We start from the raw sequence: 26,131 nt of genomic DNA, 5'->3' as shown, positions 1-26,131 counted from the left end.
CCGCATTTAGTTGTATAGTTACTTGCCCTATGACTGAAAAGTCCTCTATTATTAGATTCGCAGCTAAACTATCTGTCGAGCACGACGGTCTCAAACAAGGGCTGCAGAGAGGACATCGATTTAGTGCGTAAACAGTACTGCCGTGCAAAGGAAAAACGACGTATGCGCTTTCAGGCGTTGCCAAATTTCCTTTGAAAACATATGAATTCTCTGGGGAGGTTGTGAATATTTTTCGTCCACTTTTTCAAACAATATTTTTCCTCCTTAAATCTAAAATATTTGAAAATTTCAAGGAAAAATATGCATAATTTCATTCCAAAATGAAAATTTTACCGCAAGAAAGGCGACCCTCGAATGTTCATACGACGTTTTATTCCTTTAATTCGCCGTAATTGCCGGGGCTACCGAGTCTTCCTCTTGCACTTCCACATACCTTTTTCCTTTGAGCCTTTGACGTTTGGCAATGACTGACGGTTAGTTTATTACTTAATCTGCCATGCAACACAAAAACGCCGTGAACGACATTTTAATTTTTTTGGAAGCAATGTATCATAGCAGAAAAACTTGTGCATTTACCTGGGGAAAATATTTTTACAGAATTCTTTCGCAAATACTATCAAGGATTTAACCTGAAAGGTGCATGGGTAAAATAGTTTTTATTTTATAAAGTGTTAAGTTCTAAAAAACGCGTGAAAATCTTGATGGATTTACGGCGTTCTTGCTTAGCACGGATGAAATCATCTCCTGGGACTTGGGTTTTTTACGAACTAATCCGGATAGTGGATATTTGAGACTCTACTGTATAATCAACCCTTTTTTTTGTGTGTGTGTTGCAGAGATTACTCCATACAACGCCCCGCACGCAGAATTTGGGACTAGTGCCTTGCTGCACCGCAACCAAACTGTCGTCAATGACATTGCTGTACATGGACAAGGATAACAGTTGGACTGAGAAGATCATCCCGAACATGATCGTTGAATCTTGCGGCTGTATGTGAGATCAAGAGACTGAAAAAACTGCAACAGTATTTTTTTCCTTTAGTTGTTATTTTTTCCTTTGTGATTTTCTTATGGATATTGAGACTTGATACGTACCAGACGCTGTGGATTGAAGCTCTTGCAAGGATTTGCTTTGAACAATTTGAATGTCGATGGCCAAAGTGCGAAACTAGGCAACTCCATTGCGGCGTTTCAAAATTTATGCTCCTATTTTATTTTTTCGAAGAGAAATAAGTCAACTCTAACTTAAAATTTCTACCGAATATTTTGCTAATAAAGAAGACAAACCAAGAATGATTTCAATATTTTAAGTTTACTAGTTATCCAGAGAAAAAAGTATAGTAGGTATGTCAGGAAGTCCGCAACGTTGTGAGTGGAGATATGTGGTTTCGCACTTCAAGAACTACATACCGATACATTTTTTTTTAGATAATACAGGTCGGTTACATTATGTTCGACCAAAAATCACTCCAGGGTATATCATAGCATTCAATGATCACTCTCAGTGGTAATGCTCTTCTTCATTTAATATGACTATTATTTAAACATTCGGTGATTGAACATTTTGAAATTGTGCTTGTCGATAGGAAGAGGAATCATGGTCCCTTGAGACAAATTTTTAGGTTGTGTGATTTTCGTCAAGAAGGTAGGGGTGTTGTTTCAGACAAATCTTGGGGAAGATGGCAAAAGCTGGACGAAGGAGAAAGCTTCAAAGCATCTCATTAAATTGCCTTCAATTGATCAAAAAAGCCCCTGAGACAGTTTAACTTGAAACTTTAATTGATTCCTCTGCCAATGCCCCTGCAATCCAAGTCGAAAAGTTGCTGTTCGAATTTCAGACGAAAAAACCAGAAAATATAAGATTTTGTTAAGCTACAATTTTTTAAAGCACTTCTTCTCAAAACAACCATTTTTGAAATGGGAACTTTAAATCGTCTCATTTCCGACCTGCTTTGATATTTTAGGATGTTCCTTAAGCTAAAATATTTGTAAGAAACTCAGCAATGCAACACTGTCATGCACAGGAAAAACTTTGGGAACATTTAAATGCTCATATTGCATTTTTCCCCAGTATGACAGAAATTTGGGCACTAATACCTAAATTTTGAGTTTCTCAGCATAAAAATCACGATTTCTGTGGAAGATAACGATTGAAAAAGAAGGAAGTGGAAAATTCTAAATATACTGCACATGATTGTAAGATATAATTTTTTTTATTTTCTATAAAATGAAAGAAGACTCATTATACTTTTTACGCACAGCATAAGTCATTTCTCTTTTAACATACTTTTTATCACTAAATGTCACTTATTTTCTTTTTTTTTTAAAAAAAATAATATTTATGTCTTGATCAGAAATTACTTGTACTTGTACATGTAATTTTTTTTTTTTATTTATTTTGTTGCTATTGTTTGTTTATGAATTTTTGTGGATTTTTCATTGATTAGGTATTAAACTTGTGACTAATATTGTGCGACAATGTCAAATGACCAAGTGCAAATGTCAAAGGGCATTAGTTCTAGGTTGCCTTGACCACCATTCATAGGTTACGAATCATGTTCCAGAATTTTGATCGATGTGGCCAACCTCAGGGACTGTTCAAGTATTACATAAACCATTTGGGCTTCATTTTGCAATTAGGAACTACAATTTCTGGCTCATCTGTAAAAAACACTTACTTACATAGGGAAGCTAATGGTACATACGTTAATTCTAAACTGAGCCTGAAATTGTAGTTTCTAATTGCAAAATGTAGTCCATTTGGGGAGGGGGGATGGGGGCTTAGTCCAATCTTACAGAAGCCCCTCACTCGGCTTTTCTCTGTTATTTTCTGAAAAATTGGTTTAAAGCCAGTCTTACGTAATTCAAAGGAGGGATCAAGAAGTTGACCAAAATGCCTCCCGTAATATTTGAACAGCCCCTCATTATTTCAAATTGGACCGTATTAAACAGAAAGAAACCAAGCCACATCAGCTATTGCCAAATTTAATTTGGCAATTCAATATCTTGCATGGAAACGGTTGTGCGGATTTTCGTGCAAATTTCAGTGAATTTTCTCCATAGTACGAAGCAAATTCCTCAAAATTTTCAAAGGAATCCATAGAAACGTTCTCTGGTAAAAAATTAAATTGCCCAGTAAAATTTGGCGATAGCTGATGTGGCTTGATTCCTTTCTGTTAAACGCGGTCCAATTATGCATTTAAAAGACTTTTCAATGACTTTCAAAGTATCCATTCAAGAGCTCAAATGCCCGAGTTGAGGTATTTGACAGGCGAACCCTTTGCTTTTGACAACTGAAGGAAACTAACCTTTTCTCGACTCATGTACATTGTACACGTTGTAAAGTGGAACTTTTACTGTTGCCAGTTAAAATGTTTTCATTGTAAGACTCACTGAATATATCTTTCTACCCTCTCAACCTGTTTACACGACTTTAAAATTCGCAAATCGTCCTACTGAATCAGTAGAATTTAACGCATTGATGCCACAGCTGGCAGACCAATCCTTGAAGGGACAGAATGCAAGCCTTCAGAATTCAGTTTTTAAACTGAGCAGCTTAGCAAGTATGTATCCACTAAGTATCAAAAACGAAAATTTTAGCTTTCAACAGAATTCTTGCAAGAGTCAGGAATTTTTCATTAAACCCCAGTGTAAAATTTTACAGGAACTACAACAGTGCCATTGGTTTTGTCTAATATCAACTTCTGAGCTAAAAAAAGCTCTTACAGTAAAAGCCGTAAAAAGGGAACATCAGATAAGTTTGTTAGTATCCGCCTTCGTATCCAACCAACCAGGCAAATTCTCCAAGCAGAGACAGGGTTGATCATACTGGTAGGATTGCTAAGACTGTGGACTAAAAAGTACCTTCGCAATACTTGAAGTTTCATCACGGAAAGGCAACTAGGGCTATTTCAGCATGGAGAATTTGACTGAACATAGAAGTGAACTGATGCTAACATACCGACACCATGCTTTTCTATTATGTCCTTAACTTTAGTATGTTGATGACAGCATCAAGTGCTGGCACTTGACCTAAGTTTTTTTTTAAGTCTGAAGGTTGATTTTAGACAAAACCAGTGGGACAATAAGAAGTCTTGTGAAGCTTTACATGAGATTACTCTACAGGGTGATCCAAAAGTCCCTTCCACCCCCTCTAACTTTTTACCTAATTGAGGTAAAGATTTGAAACTTGGGGGATATTCCTAGGTCAAAAGGAGCTACTTTTTCGCCCCCCTGAAAATTTTAGGGGGGCCAAAAAGTAGGTCCCTTTGACCCAGGAATATCCCCAAGTTTCAAATCTTTATCTCAATTAGGTAAAAAGTTAGAGGGGGTGGAAGGGACTTTTGGATCACCCTGTATGAATAAAAAATCCGAGACTTTTGCAGAAATTAAACTACTCTCATTTTTCTAATCGGTGTCCTTGTTGAATAGCCTGTGTCACACTGTCAAAATACTCCATCAAGATGTCAAGGTCGAGTGCTGTGCTTGGTCAAAGTCATCGAATAAGCCAATCGCAACACCTGACCGTGATATTTTGATGGCTAGCTTTGATAGTGTGACACAGGCTGATGCCTTGTAACTGACTTAGTATCCAAAGTAAATTGAGTCATGTGCGATGATGTGGGCTAACGCCTGTCATGGAGGAAGGGGTTATTAAGACTGATTAATAAGTGATTATTGACTAGGACATAAGTATTTAAGTAGAATTTAAAATGTTATGTTTGATTTGTTAGTGAGGTATTTAGAAAATTAAGTTTATTTTTACAGATTGTGTAAGTTCAGTTTTAGGAGAAAGATTTGGTAATTTATTGATTTCAGTGATTTGAGTGCTGATTCGAATCTTCTGAAATTTTGTGGCAGTTATATATAATTTTTTATTTATTTATTCATTTTTTAAAGATACACATAATGAATTGCATAGAGTATATTGTGATGCTGGCGTCACAATGCTATGTTTTCCTTACAACTTCTTTTTTTAATTATTAGAATTAGAAATTTCAAATTTTCACAATAATGTTACTTAAAAACCCATATTGTGGGAATTCCAAATTTGTTTTAGCTTTTTTAAAATTAGAACATCCTCTTTGTGTATTTGGAAAATTGTGCCAAATATTGACCGAATTTTTAAAGTTCAGGGGAAGTTTAGATAGCTGCAGAAGTATAATTAGATTCAGTTGTAGTTCCTTCGACTTCGTCCAATAACGTACTGTAAAACTGCATAGCCACCAATTCATAGTAGGTGGACAACTAACCCTTAGGCATGTTAGACCTCCTTTGGTTTAGAATCACTGAATTATACCTAGCAAAGCTGAACTTAAATTGATTTTTGAAAGTAATTTATTTTAAATCAAAAGCGAGTTAACACTTAGAAAATCAAAAATAAAGTATTCAATTGTTGTCATTTTTTTTTCTTCTAAATTGAGATACATTACCAACAGCATGATACCTATTTACATCCTAAACTTCATTATCACCCAAGCAATAAAATCTGCAAAAGGAAATGCTGGGATACTATGCATTTTGAAAATTGTATTTAATGGTGAACGTATTCTTGAATCACTCAACACCAATCATTTCATTTTTCTTCTCTTCATTTTTATTTTTTTTAGTTCACAAATGAAAAGTCAAGAAAGAGTCTCCATTAATGACTAAAAAAATCGTTGGTATTGAATTTTGGCGACAATTTTTGTTGTCGTCACATTGTTTAAGTCATGGTCACAATTTTGGCAATTTTTTTACAATATTTGCTTCTCAGCATTAGTAAGGTAATAACTGTAAAAAAGGCGGAACTAAACCGGGAAAACTAAAGTAGCAAACCTCACAAAGCTGACCTTTAGCTTTGTGAACCCGGAAAATTAAAATATTGAAAACTTTCAATACGAACAGCTATAGTTTGATTAAATTTACCCAGTCATTTAGGATTCACACCATAAAATGGTAAAAACATGTACGGTTCAATTACTTTTAGGTGTGAGTATTTTCAGTTGATGACCTCCTATGGTGTAGTGGTTCTAGCGCTGGCTCTATGACTAAGGAGTCCCGGGATCGATTCCCGGCAGGGTGACCTAAGTTTGATGGGCTCAGACAATAGTCATCTGAGGCTGGGGTAATAAGCGTGGAATTAACCAATACGCTACTTGAAAATTGGTAAAAAAAAATAAAAATAAAAAAAGGTTCTTTAGCTAATGACTCATAAAATTTTCATTTCGTGCGAAAGAATAGCAAAACTTGGAAAAGAAAAGTAATCAGCCACATTTTAACCCTCTATGGCAAAGTGTTACAAATTCGTAACAGCGTATTTTTGGGTTTTTTAAAAATTAAATCTTTCTTTTGTGGCATAATTTTGCAAGTTTTCATTAGTTTTTTCCTTTTTTTTATAACTAATTCCCAAAAGTTTACAATTTTGAAAGAAAAAATTGGTACTCTGTTTTTTATGCAAGCTACAAAATAAATAAGTGTCCCCCAGAATCTCAGATCCAAAATAATTCATGCCATAGAGGGTTGAGTGATCGGAATAGACTGAACAAAGTAAATTCCAAGCTCGTTTCATACATATTTTGTACTTGAAACCTCAAGCCGCAAGAAACAAGTCTCAATCTGAGGCTCATGTGAAGAGTAAATTTTAGAGATAGTTACGATAGAGCAAAATAATTTTTGTTTCATTTGCCGTGCTTTCTTGATTTTTATTGAAGATCTTAAATACATTTAACTTACAACTGGGAATGATAAACATCTGAAAACGTAAAAAGAATGATTGGAGGGATGAACTGGTTTAGTTTGTTCTCAACTGGTAATCACCGTTTTGAGTGATGTACCTAACCCAAGGCAATGCTTGATAACCACTCTTTTCAATAATTTTCAAATACCGCACCTGGAAAAAAGCAGAAGAATAATTAATGCAATGCTTGCTCTACTTATCATTCATGAAAAATGTATGCAACAAAGGTTATAGCATCAGTTGCTTTCATGGCTAAGATTAACCTTTAGCAAAGGCATGAAGAATATTTATACATATAAGTAGGTGATCATATGGATCGCATTTAGAAAAAAGGAACCAGCGCAATCACAGTGTTGTAAAAATGTTGCTTCTATGTAATTTTCTAAAAAATCCCTCAGAATAGCAAAAGTTTTTGCTTACCACCAAAAATTCGTAATTTTAAAGGAAAATAATCGTGTAAATCTTAATACTGTACATATATTGAGTATTTTTAAAAGAAAAGAAGAAGTTGCACGATTTTGAAACCATTGTAATCGCGCTAGGTCTTTTTTTGCTAAATGTGATCCGTATGATCATAGCCAGGGTGCAGTCATGACTCTATTTTACACAGAATATTCTTACTTTAGAGGTAAAAAATTCGATATGAAAACAATTTTTTTCATGGAGTTGTGATTTTGGCGCAAAACTAGTCATGTACAATCAGAGAGCGACTGTAGAGGCGTTTCAGAACTAATTGGACCTAACATCAGTACAAAGCAGCTTTTCCCTCTCCAATAAGTGGGTGCTTTGCATGATCCAAAGTTATGATGTCACTTTTAACTACGATCGTAGAGTTACAGACTTGTGTCTCTTGACTGGTTTGTCGGGCTGCCTTTGTTCTACTTGAGCACTTGAGGATTATTACATTATTGTCTTCAAGTTTAAGCGAGAAAGAGAAAAACGTTAGTGAAAGGCCTTGTCAAACAGAAACAAATGCTCTTCAAACTGGATTTTTGAAGGCTATTAATGCACTATTGACCAGCAATGCAAAAAACAGTTACAGTATTAAAGATTCTATCTGCTTCCCGACATTACGATTTTTAGTAAGAACTCTTTTACTTATTTTTTTACCTCTCATGGCATGTTAAATGCTCCTGTAGTGAAGGAGGAAACTAAGTTGTTAATGTTAAAACCACAGAGGTGAAATGAAAAATGATGTCAAATTTCCATTGCCATTACGCCGGTCATCAAATAATGCCCCTGGGCACAACACAATGAAAATTCTGATTTCTCCAGAAACAAAGCCTGATTTAGCGAAATACACTAATGTTCAGCTTAAGTCAAAAGATGCGTATCTGAGATTGTGATGTCGCTGCTCATATTTTATACTTTTTTTAAAGAATACTAACCATAACGACGGCGCAAATCCGCAATCACATGTCTCGTTTGAGGTGTCTGAGAATCTACGCCTCTATATTAATTTTTTAAGGGAGAACATATTGACATCATTCTTTGAAGTTTTTGCAGAATTTTCTTTGAACAGAGAAGAAAAATCTCGACAGTTTTAAAAAATTGCCGTTGAGCAGTTTTCCGTTTAGAAAATAAAGTAAGACAGGAAGTCTGCAGGCGTCGCACACCGAGTTATGTGATTGCCGACTTACACCGTCTATAAGTTTCTATTGGTAAATTTTGTTCGCTCATTCTTTAAAAGTTACACAAAATTACAAGGTAACTTTGCTTTGAAGAGAATAACACATGATTGAAAATTTTCGAACATAGCAATTAAGATACACTTTTCGCCATCGAAATGGTATCACACTGAACTAAAACAGTTTGAAAAATGCTGGATTCAGTAGTCTTAATGATCCATTATGTGCTCATTTTAACACAGTTTTTGGCTCGTGTTCATTAACGGGATGCTGTGGGGGCAGATCCGCAACACTGCCGTGCTTAGGAAGAACGCCGTATGAACATTTGAGAGTTGCCAAATTTCCTTCGATAAACTGCTTATTTTGAAGGAAAGTTGTGAATATTTTTCTTTGAAATTTTCAGGAGTTTTAGGTGTATTGCAAACAAAATCATCTGAAAAATTGGGAGACAAATATTCATTAGTTTACCAGGAAATTTGTGTTTTATGAAAGGAAATTTGGCAACACCTGAAGGTTCATTTGGTGTTTTTCCTCAGCAGGGCAGAACAGGTCTCCACCTTTTATTGTATTTCTGTAAGCTGGAACAGGCTTACCTATCAAGAAGCAGAAATAAATGCAAGCTGAAGAACTGAACACAACAGCTGATATCCATGAAGTTACTTAAAGCAATTTGCTACAAAAAACCGTTAAAATACTGAAAATTAATTACCTGAATGCCAGACGTCGTGAAGTATGGAATTTCAAACTTGACTTGGATAGGTGGTTTTCCTTCACTGTCCTCATTCTCCACGCTTGGAAGGCCGAAATGAGCTCGCATCAGGAATTCTTTTCCTCCCTGTGAAAATAAAACACACCGAGTCTTGAATGTTCGGCAAAAACTGTTGAAATAGATTTTCAAAAGCATTCAGAGACAGCACCTCGACTGCCTAAGAAATTTTGATACAAATTTAAAAGACTTAGACTGAGAAACTCACTTCTTTCCTTGGGAAACTTTTTTTTTTTTTTTACGGAGGAATAACAGAAGGATAGTCCATAAGGACCCTGCACACTTCTTATGGGAAAGTGCACTGCAATCGACTATTAATTTTTTTTTTTGCATTCAATTCATCTCAAGTCGCTGATCAAAAGTTATCATTGCGCCAACTTTCTACGATGCACCGTTTCAGCACAATACGCCTGGAACGCTTCAATTATTCGGCAATAAAGAGTTAGGAAGATTCCTCATTTCAGCACTCAAGTGAACGGTCGGCTGTGTGTCAACAAGGAAATCAGGGGAACTGCAGCACTGAGCGGCAGTCTTATCTCGGATTCTGCATGCCTTTTTGCTTGACCATCCAAATCAGATTCGTGAGGAGCATAAGAACAGGATAGTTGGAGAAAAACAGTGAACGTCAAACAGACGAGAGCGGGAGGGAGATAGCCCCAGAGTAGGCAGGAATAGATAAGAAGACAAACACTCACTACATTTTTCCTTATTCACATCAGACCTGTTCTCGAATGCCTTGTTCTTTTTGACTCTTTATTGCCAAATAATTGAAGCGTTTCGGGCATTTTGTGCAAAAATGGTGCATCATAGAAAGTTGACAATCACTTTTGAACAGCATCTTGAGATGAATTGAATGCAGTAAAAAAATTAAAAATCGATCGTGGTGCACTTTCCCATAAAGACTGTGCGGGGTCGTTTAGATTCATCCTTTTAATTTGAATTAAACACCCAAAGTTGAATTTTTTACTGTAATTTAAGAAATCCCTCCAAAGTTTGATATCGAGTCATTTTTGGTTCATCCTGAGAACACTGCCATAATTAACGGGCCTGAAAATTATAAAAAACTTACTGGGAATGATTTAATGGTCCACATGATGGCATTTTGTTCTGGAGCATACTTGACACTGCCTACAGTAGTTTTAAACTTGGGCGAATCAGCATCAGCGGGAACAGGAATTATGACCTCCACATTGTTTGCTGTTGAGCGACGCTTGAACTGCGATTTAGCTTTTACCATATACTCTACTCGACTGTGCGCATGTCTTTCAATGACGCTCTCGATCCAGATCAATGGTTTTACCTGAACACAACATAGATGACATTAATAAAATACATAAGAGCACTTACAACAATTGAAATGGTCAAATTTTCGGTGGGTCAATCTGAGCATAAAGCTCAAAACTTCTTGACATGAGCTAAATAAACTTCTCAGTTCTATGACTAGACGAGGTAAGTGAAATCTATACAAAAAGATATGTAAAACCTAACCTCTTACACCCATTTTTGAGCCTCGCTTCTTTCCTGGAGGAGAGGTGTGGGGGGGGGGGGGGGGGTTGTTGGATTGTGACCCTTAAATTTTTCTTTTCTTTCCAGCTTCACTATTGGGATTGAAATTATTTACTGACATGTCATCACCTTCCGGCCAAAGTATCTCAAGTGCCATGCAGCATTTCAAAATTTCCACCGACACTTTATTTTTTTACAGAGAAATTGTTGGTTGAATTGGTTTGAAAATTCAGTGAAATTTTTGGACAGCTTTCTTAAACAATTTCTCTGTAAAAAAATAAAATGGCGGCATACATTTTGAAACTTTGCATGGCGCTTGTGATACTTCGGCTGGAAGGTGACAATGTCAAGATACCTGCTTGTTTCGTGTAAAAAATTCTAAAATTCTCTGGGAGAGGCAAAAATAGGGGGAAATGAAGTAATGAAAAACAACTTACATGAGTGTTAAGCCTATAGGACATCAATTCAAATTCACCGTCCGGAGGGATAAAAGATATTGTTCTATCGTTTTCAAACCTGTGAAAGAGGAAAACAGTTATAAACAAAATAATTTTACTCAAATTATGAGAACAGGGAATTTTTTTTGAAAATACCCAATTTTGTCTCGTATAGTAGAGATTCGGTTTCAAGATAAGAAGAAACCAAATGGAATTTCGTTTGAATTTTTGTTGTGTTTGTTTAATTCATTTCAACAATTCTTTCAATTGAATTTTTAGGGAATAGATGAGTGTAGATACATTTAACTGCTAATAACTGGCCCAACATTTTGTGTAAATAACTGGATTGCAATTTGGAGCACACTGGAAGCCATTGTGCTGCTTACACCATTGCAAATATCAAGCTGTTTAGTTTTCTTATTTTTTGACGACCATGTATTAAAAGCCTTGTAGTGATCAGCAAGAGGAGCATCAAAGGTATTGCAATCTCTAATTTTGTTTTTGCCGTAAATGTACTCGGCAGTGCAAAACATCAAGTTGAAGTTGCTTTCTGCTGAAAGTCATGGATCAAAATTTTGCCACAGCAAATTTATTCTTTGCCTGAGTTACATTGGTTTTAAAACACTCTGATAAGGTGAAATGGCAGTCACTTCAGACACACACATTTCATGGAGCAAAAACTGTTGAGACGAGTTTAATAGAAACTCACAAAGTTGCATTTTTGAAAAGAAATAATTAAAAGTGGTTTTGAATCAACTTGCCGTAAATTTTATCCTGTCAAAAATTCAAAGTTGGGAAAAAATACATATTTTGAACACAGCCCTAGGATAGAATGATAATGTTAAAAAGAGGGAAATTCTCTATTAGGAGAGGAAATCAACAATACTTCAGTATTGCAAGACACAAACTTTTTCCTCTTTTAACGTCTAGCAAAAAAATAACTTACCTTGATAATCTGACACATTGATGAAATTTGACATCTTCAAGCTCAACCGATTTTGATTTGCCTCGCCCTGTACTTTCGAACAGAACTTTGTCATTTAGACCCAGCCGTAACTCTGGCATACCGGAAAGATAGACCCTCATCTTAATAGCACCAACTATTTCACTGCGTAATACATTTTTATTTGCGTTTGTCTGGAATTAAAAATAAATCAACTTGATGACACTTTCTAAATAGATAAGCATCGATAGATAAGCAACAAAATCTAGTGATTTAAAATTTATGGGATTTATTTATTTATGGGATTAGCATTCATAATAATGTACTGGAAAAAAGTATTGATGAAATTTTGAGAGGAACAGAAAATTGAAGAGAAACAATCAAACGTCATGTATTGGGAACAACTCTGAATGTCTGAGAGGACTTTGGATACCTCTTTGGATACATACATAATGATAAGTTACACTTGGGATAGTCATGACAAAATAACACTTTCTCTTAAGAATCTAAAAAAAATATGTGAAAAATGTAACTGGGAAATAATGTTGATTGTTACTTACGAGAAGATTAACTGATTCAATGACGTCTAAAAATACTTCATTTTTGCGATACTTGATTCCTTCAGATCGCCACGAAACTGCATTCGTGACAGCCATTGGAATTCTGGGTTGAATCTCCAGTTTATGACCTTCTTGGGTTATATACCTACAACAGTATGACAATATATAATATGACATATACTGATATAACAGTATACCTACAACAGTATAACAATGACAAGGAGTTGATGATTCTGCTAGGTTTGATATTTTTTTTTTTTTTTTTTGGTTTGCTTCTGCTTATGTATTAGTTCTTAAGAACAGCCAAGGTTCAACAAACTCCACTTTTGGCAAAAATACTTTATTAGTGACTCTTCGAAATTATAGCGAGCACTTTCCAGAAAAGGATTACTACAGCAGGGAATAATAAAAATTTCCGTGCTGTTTAAATTTTAAGACTTTTTTTACATGATGTTCCACACTATCTTCTGAGTAAAATGAGCTTTTCAAATAAAACTTTCTATTTGCCAATCTTGAGAAAATTAGATTGATAAAGTGCATTTTTTGACAGTTCTATACATATTATCAGAAGGCAAAATCCAGCTGAGTGAGCTCCTATTTCCTCCCTGACTGGAAAGATAGGACGGTGCGTCAACTTAGTTCAATAAAAAAAGGCTCTGTATTTTTGACTCCGCAACAGTGCAACTTCTTTGTACAATAACACATGTTAAATTAACGAAAATGCACTTTCTAGACCCAAGTTTCTCAAGATTGGCACATAGAAAGTTTGATTTTAAAAGCGCATCTTACTCAGGAGATTGAAAGCAACACAATACAAAAATATTTCGAAAGTTAGCCAGAGCTGAGTTTATTGGTATTCCGTGCATGGCCCTTCACCAAAGGAGGGAAGTTTCACTTGTCAAAAAGTTGTTATTGAATTACAATGCACAGTGGGGAAAACGACCAATCTAGCCGCTCAAAAGTCGTAATTTCAAGTGTTTGGTAGAAAGCTACCAGAGGCTGCATTTCATTCTCAGATATCCACTGACACCAAATCAGTGATTAAATTCACCAGAATCTTGTTTGTTATCAAAAAATTGATGATGAACCGTGAGCGTAAACAGGTAAGACTGGAAGCCCAGATGGAAGACGCACCAAATGCGTTCCGTACTGATGGTGTTCACGCAACAGGTTATGCAATTGATGGTTTTCCAGCATAGTAGAGCCCCTGAGAAGTAAATCAAATCATTTATTTCATTTCCTCATCATTTTTTCTTATAGTTTCTATTTCTTTAACACCTGCTCTGAAAAATCTGTGTTTTTGAACTTCAGAGGATTGGAATGTATCAAATATCGGCGAATTGCAATATCAGACTTGTACTAGGTGACGCAGAATTTCATGTAGTTTCATAATCTGTAGAGATATCTTGCGGTTTTTTTGCGGTTCAGAGAGATAAACGAAGATTAATGGCCCGGCGTCGAGGCGTTTTTGATGCACTAGGCGCGTTGCACATTGGTTCCAGAGCCAGATCTAGGCGGCATTAATTAGAGTATCACCTTTGTTGGCATGCAATACATGTGTTTATATGTTTTTTGGGTCGCTGATCACGAATCTGAAGTCAGTTTTACTCCATCGTTAACTAAAACATGGTAAATTTGCGAAAAATAGCAAATTCACGCTCAAATACCGGAATAATTATTTGACAATTTGGCTTGGAGCTTGAGCTATAATAAATGTGACTAATTTAATGATTAATCATCCAAAACGACCAACGATTTTACTATTCTTCATTTTTGGATGGTTATTTGAGAAGGGATGGAGGGGGGGGGGGTTGCCACGTTGAATAACTGAACGAAGTATACCTGCATGCAATTAACACGATCTGTTTTCGGAATCTACTTCCATAATTTTGAGGTTTAAGAAATGGCAGGATGAAAATAAAGTAAAAAGCGTCCTAATAATACTATTGGACAGGGAGAAAAGGCATTGAACGTGTCGGACACTGGTCCGTTGTTTTTTTAAATTAAAGAGGTTGTAATGTATTATTTTTTCTTCTTCTTCTTCTTTTGAAGTACCCATGAATAATCAAGAAGAGCAAGAGTCAGTTTTCGTCCGAAATTCAAGAAATATATTCAAATTCAAAATTCATGTATATTAAAATGTACAACAACTAAATCTCATATAAATTTGATGAATAATTAACATCATGAACACATTTAGCAATCAAAATAAGAGTCACAAAAAATTACATTGAAAGAAAAATTTCACTGGCTACGAGAGGAGGTGAATATTCTTGCGGGTAATTATCACATTTTATAGATTCAGACAATGGTATGCAAAAAAAAGTAGGTAAAAGTCGCAGCTTTTGTGATTTAGTCGCAGCTTTGTTGCATTTATATTTTTTTTTTTTATTCCTTTTCATTGTTATAATTATTGTTTAAGTTATTCTTAAATTATTCTTATTTGTTGTTTATTGTTATTTGTTGTTTATAAAATTATTTAGTTATAATGCTATAATTTCTATCTTTTCTTTCTTTTTTCTCCATTAATTTTTCGATTCTTCTTTATTTCTTTTTTCCTCTTCTTTTCTCATGCTGTTTCAGTGTTTGATTTCATTGTCTTTTCACAATTCAAAAAGTATCTTAGTATTAAAAAAACGCCTGTATCGATGAAAATAAATGTTATTGTCTTGTAAACTGAATAGATCTACTAATTTTTAATTTCACATTTTCACTGTACGTAACATTCAATTTTTCAGTGTACAATGCCATTAAGTGATGTTATAATTGATTAGATTGTTTTGAAAGAAGTGTAACGCAACGCAGAAAATCAGATAATTAAGAAAATTCACGTAAAGTGAACCAAAAGTAGGTGTAAAAAAATGGTCCACCAAGCTCTTTGGATTGGGCCATTGTGCGGCGAAAATATAGCCCAAGGGGGGTTGACAAAATATTTTCTTGCCTCAATTTGGGTCCCCCTATCCTTTGGCTACATTTTTAACCCAAGAAACACGAATAAAAATCAAGAGCGTTGACACAGGGACTTTTGAGCGGCTAGATTGGCGTTTTTCCCCACTGTGCAATGGTCTTTCTGATAGCAAAAAGCTCTTTAGAAAAAGTACAAATTATTTTGATTGCCATCATCAAAATAAAATCAGCTGCAATTTTTTGGCAAGAGAGCTTGTACAGTCTACACATTAATTTTTTACATTGAGAAATAAAAGAGAGCATTATGACAAACTACCTAATTTGCATTGTCATTGTAAAATTCCTGAAGTAAGAAAAATCCTTTTCTGAACCCCTAAATCAATAGCCTCATAAATAGTGTCCTTGAATTTGTATACTTACTCTTGTAAAATTTTGCTATCCGTAGTTTGAGGGTATCCAAAATCTAAAATTTCATCCAGTAACTCATATATTACGACAAAATTATCTCTTATACTTTCTTCTTCTATTTCTTTAAAATATTCAGTCATAACCTGAAAAGAAAAAACAAGTTAGAATTTATTACCATAAAAACTACTAGCACAGCACATGAGCCTTACTGTTTAGAGTTCTTTGTTTCACTTTTTGAATGTCAGGCAAATTTATAGAGACCAGTGCTTGTAATCCGCATGTTTTGAAGTTCTTGATTTCTGCAATGTACTTTCCGCAGTCTCCAGTACAAACGAGAACGAGATATTAGCACAAGAGAATGCGCCACTTGCTTCGTGCTCAGAACTAGAAGTGCTTAAACAATTTCTTTCAGGTAAGCTATCGGTACCACTTGTTTTGAAATAACCCATAGGCTCTGATAAGGCCGCTCTTGTCGGAAATGGACAGCTTTATTGAAACTGAGTGAGCTCTGCACTGGAGAATTGTTGTTTTATGAGTCTGTTTGTTGGATTGCTTGGCTTTTAAAACTGACACACACTACAACAACTTATGTATGCCAATTCCAAAAACGTGATGGCTATCAGTGAAGATTTTTAGATAGTTACTACTTTTTAACGGAGCTGTTTTGATAGCTTACCTAAAACAGAAGCACCTCTACTCTGAAAATTGTCTATCATGTACAATCATTGTATTCTAGGATACCTACTCTAATTTCAAATTAAGTTGCTGGCAGTCATTAACATATTATAGTTTCTGACATATTTTTTTTGTGTTGATATCTTGAATCATCGAAAGGTGGAAAGAAAACTTCTGTTCAATTCGGAACATTTAAAAAATTAGGAAAAGGCAACTTCACAGCAATGTCAGTCCGTCTGTCTTCAGATGCATCTATTTGTATGCGTATGTTAATCATAGTCCTTGCTGTAAAAGCTGGCAAGTGAAAGACGGAGTCAGTGGTTGGTTCAGGGTATTGTTTAAGGATTGGAATGCAGGTGCATTAGCATATCCAAAGGACCCCAGCTCACTGAAGTTTATCAACCTTTGAACAATAGACCAACCAACTCACCTGACACCACCGTTTGGTCGCCATCTTGAGTGGTGTGTATGACATGAGAGAAAGGCCTTGCTTCCACAAGATATTTGCATGAGCTTTGTTTCAGGAAGATGTCTCACTTGCAAACTCGGGCCAAATATTAACTAACTCAATATTAATCGCAGTAGCGAGTAAAATCCTTGTCATTGCTTTCAGAGATCCAAAACCGACTGAGAAAAGAAGAGGTGACAGCAAACAGTGTGATATTTTGTTATACACTCAATTGTTCGTGTATGTTTAATATAATAATTTGTCTAATGCCTGACCATGTTCAATTATTACCTTAATTCTGTTCACATACTCTAAATAACTAATCCATCTTTGCATGGAGACTTGTTGCAAGAATGTGAGAGCCTCGTCCTGCGGTGGCAGTGACTGCAAAAAATCCCCAAAGTTACGTTTTCGCGATTTGACCCTGCGACGAACCTAATAAAAACTTCCCAGGAAAACAAAGCCATAGTAAAAACAAATCACTTTAAATTACCTGTACAATTTTATGTAGAAATACAAAGACTAAGGCGATATTTGCATTTTTCTTCGTGGTAGATACAATGTACAAGTTGTTGTACTTGATATAAGAAAACGTGCACTCGGAGGTCTGGAGCATGGGAGTAAGCATCCCTTCCTCCTCCTTTTCCATTAGTAGTGGCATGAATTTTTCTATGACGTTCATGTCAATGTCTCCTCGGTAATTCCTCGATATAAGGACCTGGGTAAAACAATGAAAAAAATTAGGTTTTTCACAGACAAGTGCTGCAACTTCAATTCAAAAACTTGAGAAAAATCTTCAATACTAAGCTTCATTTATGGGAACCGCACTGATTTATGATGCAGCCATCATGAACAAAGCACAAAAACATAGCCCGAATATACAAATAAAGAGGAGATTTAATTAAAATATGGGTTAACAAGGCTAAAAAATTATTAAAACACTAAAACACAGGACGTTTTGAGCTGTTGCCAGTTCATTTTCAGCTGCGAAAAAACATAAAAACAAGTAAAAAACCTGGGGTCAGGTTGCCACTCAATTTTTTACTTGTTTTTATGTTTTTTCGCAGCTGAAAATGAGCTGGTAGGAGCTCGGAACGTCCTGTGTTTTAGTGTTTTAATCATTTTTTAGCCTTGTTTACCCATATTCTAATTAAATCTCCTCTTTAGCCATCATGAAGTGTGGCATTTTTTGAGAGGCAAAGAGTTGTTGATATACCAAATACTGTTGGCTGACCAGTGATGTTCCAACTTTGCTTCCAAATTGTTGAGAGCTTTTTTGCTTCCAAGCCTAATGGACCACTAGACAAGGTACAAATTTCAACATTCTGATACATGTGTCTTCATCAAAATTTCATGTAAAACACGATGCGCACAAGGAAAATTACCAAAATCAACTCCTTCCAGAGATATTTAATGATTCTTGGTGCGTGAATTGAAACCACCCACTCATGAAAACTCAATGCACTACGTGATTCACATCGCGCTCAACGTTATCATGAACGTCTCTGCGATAAAAAAATCGGCAACCTCAATCTTGGCACTTTGGCTCAGATAGAGCAAATTGCTTATAGTTTGAACAGCACATGGTGGGAAATGAACATTGCTCGATTGAGAAGCTTGCTGAAACCGTTGTAGTGCGCGATTTGACTCATGTAGAGCTTTGAGTTTCTTGTGAGCGGGCAGTTCAAATTCCTCGTAACAAATGTGAAATAAAAACGTTAATATCTTTGTTAGAAGTTGGTTTAAGTAATTTTCGTTGTGCGAATCGTGCTCTACATGAAATTCTGACCAGGAAAGATTCATCAGCATGCTTAAATTCGTACCTTGTCTAGTGGTCCATTCTCAGGCGCAATTACTTTGACACCTTCTCTTTTGAACTATAAAGAAGCTTTAATAATAATTCAGTCTCCTTTTACAAAATGAAATAGGAGCGGAGATTTTCAAACAACATGACCGAGATACTCATGTTTGCGCTTTCACTGATGATATATTGAATCCAGCTAGATAATACAACTAATGGAGAGCATATCGTTATCAAGAAAATCTGGCAGCACAGAAAAGTATATCGACAGCGTAAGTCCGCAATCTTGCGGTGTCTGAGAATCTCTGCCTCTATGTTATTTATTAAGAGGAGAAAAAATTGACATCATTCCTGAAAGTTTTTGCAGAATTTTCTTTGCACAGAGAAGAAAAATCACTGCAGTTTTGAAGAATTGCTGTTGAGTAGTTTTCTGTTTAAAACATAAAGTATGACAGGAAGTCTGTGATGTCGCAAACCGAGTTATGTGATTGCCGACTTACACCATTGATATAGGTAAAATAGAAAACAACTTACTTTTCCTTTGACATCTAATATGTATATGGCAGAGGCAGACATCTTGGATTATCTTCCTTTCCTTACAGTTGCCAATACTGATATAGGTGTTTCTAAAAGAAAGGAATAAAACGCAACATTCTTATTAAGTTGGTGGATTTAATTTGGGACAATCTAAGTGCATCCTTAAACACAAAAATTGTATAGATTTTGATAAGTAATCCTAATTTAATCTTCTCAAGGTAACATGATGTGTGATGGTGTGGAAACAATCACTGCGAAAGAACAAGAGCACATTATGTAAAGAATTATGTAGAAATTCATGAGTGAAAGATATCAAGCAGCATCAAATCCTGAAATGCTAGAGGTCTTCGCCGAGAAGAGATATAAGAGACAGGCACAGAGAATTTATTCATAAAAACATCTGTTTGTAAGTACACAAATTTTGAAATACACTCTTGATTTTATCATCATCAATAATGCTCGTTCGCCTCACCTCAAGTATAGATTGATTGGAGAAAGCTTCCTGGATGAAATGCCGACTAGAATCAATGGAAAATTGAAACTTCCACTATTATAAGTTGCAAGAAGGTAAAATTGAGAATTGGCTCATTGACATTAATAAGAGCAATGAAATGTCACCACCCGAAAGGCCCGCTAACAGAGCGAGATAACCTCAAAAATTAAAATTAATAAAACCAAACAAAATTTTAGGCAGATTCTTTGGACAGAATCCGAGTTTTAAAGGGCGAAAATGTGAGAGGCCGTTAAATAAATTACGGAGAAGTAATTGCTAGTTATAGAATAGCTTCGGAAGAAAGGTGGAGTAGTAAACAGTTGTCAAAAAACACTATCTAAGAGAGTCCAGCTATACGAGGAATCAGATGGATCGGATACTTACAATTAAATATAAAACTAGACTGAATGAATTTAATTATACCATGATAACAACTTAACTAAGTCACAAAAATAAATAAAATTAACTATTTAGCGTGAATGAATTCACTTTCCGCCCTTATCAAAACACGGCCTTTGTTGACATGACATGGCATGGCAACGTTGCGCTATCACCGCCGCACCTGCAGCAATCATCAGAAGTTTGAATGTACAAAAGGTTGCGGACACGGGATTTGAAGGAACTTTGTCATTTTTTGTCAAAGTTTCAGCTTACGGAGCAATTGTACATGAAAGAGGTGTACCCGCCAAAATTTAAACAAATATTATTTTTTGCCGAATGTCTCCGACCCTCCGCGTAGTGATCGTGTGACCGTGGCCTCATTATGGATGTTAGAGAGAACATTGGTAAATTTTTTCGAACAAAAAAATGAGAAACTGTCGGAGAAACGTATGAATGTTACCTATAGAAACCTAGTAAGTTAAATAATTAATTAGAATAAAAATTTTTTGAAACGCAAAATTTGTACTTTTAAGAGATGACGTGTTTGCGCCTCTGTGGCAACCCCACAAGGGCGTTTCCTTTTCGACTTTTCAAGGAAGCTGAGTTGACACGATAGGATGTAGAAATTATGCACATCGTTACCTCGCCTTCAATTTTTGAGGTAGGCCATCGAACATCCATCATACAGCATGCAGCAAAATTTATAGTCCAGGCGCCTGGTAAGTCTACCTGGAATTTCGGGTACACGGCTTTTGGCTTACTTAATGTTTTTTGGGTTGCTGAAACCGAAACTGAAGTTTCCTACCGCGTACCTGGTGAGCATTTTCGGCCATATTGAAAAAATTGCCTAAAAATACCTTTTTTTGCGGTTTTTTTTATATAGCGGCTACGCATGAGAAAAAGTCCCGGATTTAGTTAATGTTTTGAATAGCTGACATAATTTGGAAGAAAACAGCATATGATTATGATAGGTTTGCTCAAAAATTGAGGAACCTCTGATCTCGGAACTTTGGAACGCTTCGGAACTTGGCTGACCGCGGCGAGCCGGATCGCGCGTTGACGGGTGCGCCGCAAAAACGTGAATGGGCGCGATGTTCACGATGCTGTATCTTCCTCAATTTTTGAGCAAACCTAGCATATTCATATATCATTTTCTTCCAAATTATGTCAGCTATTCAAAACATTAACTAAATCCGGGACTTTTTCTCATGCGTAGCCGCTTTATTAAAAAAAACCGCAAAAATTGCCTTTTTAGGCAATTTTTTCAAAATGGCGGAAAATGCTTACCAGATACGCGGTAGGAAACTTCAAATTCGGATTCAGCGACCCAAAAAACATAAGGTTAGCCAAAAAAATTCCTGTGTACCCGAAATTCCAGGTAGCCTCATTTTTAGCTACCAGGCGCCTGGACTACTACTTCGATATTAAGCTTCCATCGCCTTGCTAAGGCGCAGGGATACAACTCTTTGAACTCTCCGGAACGCGTAAGGTATCACGCCTCAATTGAAGGCGTTTTCTAGTTTACTATTTTTGCACAACGGGATTTTCTGATCCCATAACGATCGGAGCATGGAAGAAAGGGAATGACTGGTCTTCCGAGCTACTTCCACGGTTACACGCGCATCCCCATGTTTTAAATTTTTCTATATTACTCTCTCGAATGTCCGTCGATTTCACAATCAACTAGAAAATTGATTGTGAACTCGAAATTTGCTCGGACATGATTTGGTTCTAATTTCAGCTTTTTAAACATATTTTGCTTTATGTTGTTAATTTGAGTTCCTTTTAATATTTAGTTTAATTACTCCTGCCTCTAAATATTTAATTATTCTGCAAAAATTATCCATTTGCGAAATACAATCCTGGCTTTAGCGCCCATAAACTATGGGCTTAACGGTCGAAACTGACGTAGCAGTAGCGGCACAGAAAAACCGAAACACCAAGCGGCGACGCTCCTTTTTTTTTGGATTTAAGTACCCTTTATTACTCAGTTAAATTAATCCTGCTTCTTAATTTTTAATTCTTCTGCAAAATTTACCAATTTCCGATGTACAATCGCGTCTTTAGCGCCCTTAAACTACGGCCTTAACGGTCGAAACTGACGTAGCGGTAGCGGCAGAGGGAAACCGAAAAACGAAGCGGCGACGCTACTTCAGTATTGAGCTTCCATCGCCTTGCTAAGGCGCAGGGATACAACTATTTAAACTCTCCGGAGCGCGTAAGGTATCACGCCTCAATTGAAGGCGTTTTCGAATCTTCTGTTTTTACATAACGAGATTTTCCGGTCCCATAACATTCGGAGCGTGGAAGAAAGGGAATGACTGATCTTCCCAGCTACTGCGACTGCCACGGTTACGCGCGCATCCCCTTGATTTGATTTTTTGTGCCTTGATCTTGTTTTTACACGTAGTTTTTACACAAGTTTTTACACGTAGAATCGATTTTTAACGTTGCCGAACCGGTATACTGATCAGTTAAATCGATTTTGAACGATTTTTAAAGGAAAATCGATGATTTTTCAGGATCGAAATAGTTTATTTTCTATTCATGAATGAATAAATGCACCTGAAAAGACTGAAGCACACGTAACCCTATGTATTTTGACACGGAGAATTGATTTTTAACGTTGACGAGTTGATTTATCTATCGTTTGTATCGAGTTTTTGCGATTTTTTGCGGGAAATCGATGGTTTATCGGGATTGAGATCGGTGTCTCTCCATCCAAGATCGGAGAAATGTACCCTTCATGATTGGAGCCTTAAAACCTTGAAAATCGTCAACATTAAAAATGATTCTACGTGTAAAAGTACGTGAAAACGGCGTGTTCCGACCATGTCAGGTGCATATCTCCACCCTCGGACCGTAAGTAACCAATTTCATTCCTGATCAAAAATCGATTTTCCATAAAAATCACAAGAAGTCAATATGATCAGTCATTATATCGACTCGTCGACTTCAAAAATTGATTTTGCGAGAATAATCAAAAACTGCACTCATGCGCTTTGTCCTCCAGGCCCTTCAATTATAATTTTCAACTGACAACGATTGTGTTACGACAGCCGACAGTGCAATGACTGAATGTTTATCAAGTGTTTCATCTTGATACGGTTTGTAATTGTTCCTTTACCAGACTCGTTATTTTCATTTAGGAGGAGTCGAAAGAGGTAAAAGAAAGATTTCGGTTCTGGATAATAACATTTCACACCTTGAAAAATTGAAATGTTCAGTGGTGCGTAAATGTTTCTCGTCCCTAGAAAAAGATTAAAATGAGCTGAAATGTTCAGCAGATTCGGAAATCCTGACGTTGAATGTGCTCTGCTAAAAAGTCCCTACTGACGTGAAAAGGGTAAGAGATGGTTTTGAAGGGGGGAAAAATGAGATTTTGGTGACAAATTTTTGCTATCGCCTAACCTAGGATTTCGTGTGAGGGACTTTAGGTCGCCTTCTTTTTAATGCTTCGTCATTGACTCGTGTTACATGAAGCCGGTCTGCCATAGAGTCCCTTTATACTGAGAGTCAAGACAATTTGAATCCATTTCTGATTGGTTCCGTATTTTAGGCCTCCACAATGTCACAAACGGGAATAAAGATTACATTTTCACCAATTGCAAAGATTATAATCTGGAATGGACCAGGGAATTACGGGTTCGGCAAGGAACAAACGGAATGAGAGGAGGAACGGAGAAAGGCATTTGAGAATGGGCCGATCAAAGATTACGAAAAACGTTCAATTTCTGTAATCTTTATTCCCGTTTGTGACATCCATGAGCCGAATTGTCTTGACTCTCAGTATAAAGGGACTCTAGTCTGCCAGTGCTCCGGTGTCAAGACTTTGAAGCAATCTGTAACGCAGAGACATTTTGTCGACTAGTTTTGAGTCCTCCCTCGCCAGGTTTGAACTGACTGTAAGTTGCTGTATACATAAATCTGATTGGTATTCTTTTTAACTCTTCTGCAGAAACAGTTGGGATACGCGCTAGCAATTCTTTCTTGAAGTGTCCAGGAAACGACCATGAAATCATGTTCGTCGTTCTTAGAGTGTAAGGCCGCACAGTGGATCGAGTCGATAGGAGAGGTCGGACACAAATTTGAAACTTTAAAACTTTAAAAATTTTGAGGTCTTAAAAATGGTCCCATCGGTTCGATCTTTCTTAAAATTTGTTGAAGAATCACCCCTCAATATTTAAAATCTGACGAATTAAATATAAATTTACAGTTTTGGTAAAAAAGTTCATGTGCGAGCTCTCCCATTGATTCGGTCCATTGTGAGCCGCAGCCCACATTTTGGATGGGCAACGTTGTCATACCTTTTAAGAATCAAGGAAATTTTCGGAAAATACAATGTAACGATGAAAATTAAAATGGACCACTAGACAAGGTACGAATTTAAGCATTCTGATACATGTTTCCTGGTCAGAATTTCATGTAGAGCACGATTCGCACAACGAAAATTACTGAAACCAAATCCTAACGGAGATATTAATATTTTTATTTCACATTGGTTACGAGGAATTTGAACTGCCCGCTCACAAGGAACTCAAAGCTCTACGTGAGTCAAATCGCGCACTACACCGGTTTCAGCAAGCTTCTCAATCAAGCAGTGTTCATTTCCCACATGTGTTTTTCAAACTAGGTATAAGTAATTTGATATAGCTGAGTCAAAGCGTCAAGGTTGAGGTTACCAGATTTTTTAATCGCAGAGGCGTTCATGATAACGTTTAGCGCACGATGTGAATCACGTAGAGCATTGAGTTTTCATGAGCGGGTGGTTTCAATTCACACACCAAGAATCATTAAATATCTTCGGAAGGAGTTGATTTCTGTAATTTTCGTCGTGCGCATCGTGATTTACGTGAAATTTTAGTGAAGAAACGTGTATCAGAATGCTGAAATTCGTACCTTGTCTAGTGGTCCATTACTGTACAAGAGAACAATAAGAAATGCACCCTCAGTTAGTATCGGATGCAACGGACACTGAGTAAATATCATTATAACGCCTGGATGCAACTATTCGAGCTTTACGGATGGCCGTGTTGCATACGTGCGAGAGTGAAGGCGTTTTGACTGTCCAGACATTCACCGCTCACCACCTTACCCGCGGCGCACGGTGGACCGAGTCAATTAGAAAGGCTGGACATGGAATTTTTGACTATAACTGGAAATTCTTATGTTTATTTCATCACATTTGAAACTTCAACGAGTGATTTTGGAGTAAAATATTACGAGAAAACCAATAAAACCACTTTTAAAACCTCAAAGGTGTGTTAAAATGGAGTTATAAGCGTTTGAAGCTTCCAAATTTTGTCCGACCTCTCCTTTTGACTCGATCCTCTGTACTTTGAGGGTCCAAAATGACAAAACGCCTTCAATGGAGGTGTTGCATGTGTGAGGAATTTGCGATTTGACAATTGATTCTTATGTAAAAGTTCGCGAGAAAAACGATGGCGCCACTGGTTTTCTCTGAAATCAACTCCCAAGCTCAAAAAAAGCTCTCAAGTTGAGGCCAAAATAGAGGGGGTACCCCACGCTATCCTGAGAGTCCACCTCTACATCAAGACAAACTCTCCATACAAAGATAGGGAGGTAATACATTAGCAGTGAAGCCGTGTTTTCAGTTTTAGAGTCCCTAATAAAGTGGCAGCCCTGTCAATGTATTACCTCCCTATCTTTGCATGAAGAGTTCGTGTTGATGTAGAGGTGGACTGTCAGGATAGCGTGGGATATCCCCTCCATTTTGGCCTCAACTTGAGAGCCTTTTTTGAGCTTGGGAGTTAATTTCAGAGAAAACCAGTGGCCACATCGTTTTTCTAGCGAACTTTTACATAAAAATCAACAGTCAAATCGCAAATTCCTCACACATGCAACAACTCCATTCTTCGGTTACATTATAAACAACATCCTCTACGCACGAATAGTTGGTAGG

At 36.5% G+C, this 26,131-nt stretch overlaps 3 protein-coding genes across 4 annotated transcripts in view; 2 read left to right on the top strand and 1 right to left on the bottom strand.

Moving 5' to 3' along the window:
• Positions 1-5,401, top strand: part of daw (activin beta chain dawdle) — a 73,876-nt gene extending 68,475 nt beyond the window's left edge. Inside the window, exon 5 of the mRNA XM_019045396.2 lies at positions 837-5,401. Coding sequence (XP_018900941.2) covers positions 837-998 — 162 coding nt within the window. The 3' untranslated portion in view covers positions 999-5,401. The remainder of the gene's footprint in view (positions 1-836) is intronic.
• Positions 5,402-6,651: 1,250 nt separating this feature from the next.
• Positions 6,652-20,371, bottom strand: AP-1mu (adaptor protein complex 1, mu subunit). Of its 2 annotated transcripts, none has more exons than XM_019045373.2 (10): positions 20,212-20,371; positions 19,332-19,423; positions 17,490-17,714; positions 15,886-16,016; positions 12,559-12,703; positions 12,002-12,192; positions 11,056-11,134; positions 10,182-10,412; positions 9,056-9,181; positions 6,652-6,871 (listed from the first exon to the last, which is right to left on the bottom strand). In XM_019045373.2, the coding sequence occupies exons 2-10, from the start codon at positions 19,371-19,373 to the stop codon at positions 6,773-6,775; spliced, it is 1,269 nt and encodes a 422-aa protein (XP_018900918.1). In that variant the 5' UTR covers positions 19,374-19,423; positions 20,212-20,371; the 3' UTR covers positions 6,652-6,772. The 2 variants fall into 2 exon arrangements, with proteins under 2 accessions (XP_018900918.1, XP_018900928.1); XM_019045383.2 differs by lacking the exon at positions 20,212-20,371 and adding an exon at positions 19,807-19,825.
• Positions 20,372-23,987: 3,616 nt separating this feature from the next.
• Positions 23,988-26,131, top strand: part of LOC109033281 (FGGY carbohydrate kinase domain-containing protein) — a 175,425-nt gene continuing 173,281 nt past the window's right edge. Inside the window, exon 1 of the mRNA XM_072304231.1 lies at positions 23,988-24,113. The gene's annotated coding sequence lies outside the window, so the exon portion shown is untranslated. The remainder of the gene's footprint in view (positions 24,114-26,131) is intronic.

This window comes from Bemisia tabaci, chromosome 9, assembly GCF_918797505.1.
Source record: "Bemisia tabaci chromosome 9, PGI_BMITA_v3".
Lineage (NCBI taxonomy): Eukaryota > Metazoa > Arthropoda > Insecta > Hemiptera > Aleyrodidae > Bemisia > Bemisia tabaci.
Note: the sequence above shows the minus strand (reverse complement) of the source record. Positions and strands in the feature narration are given on the sequence as shown.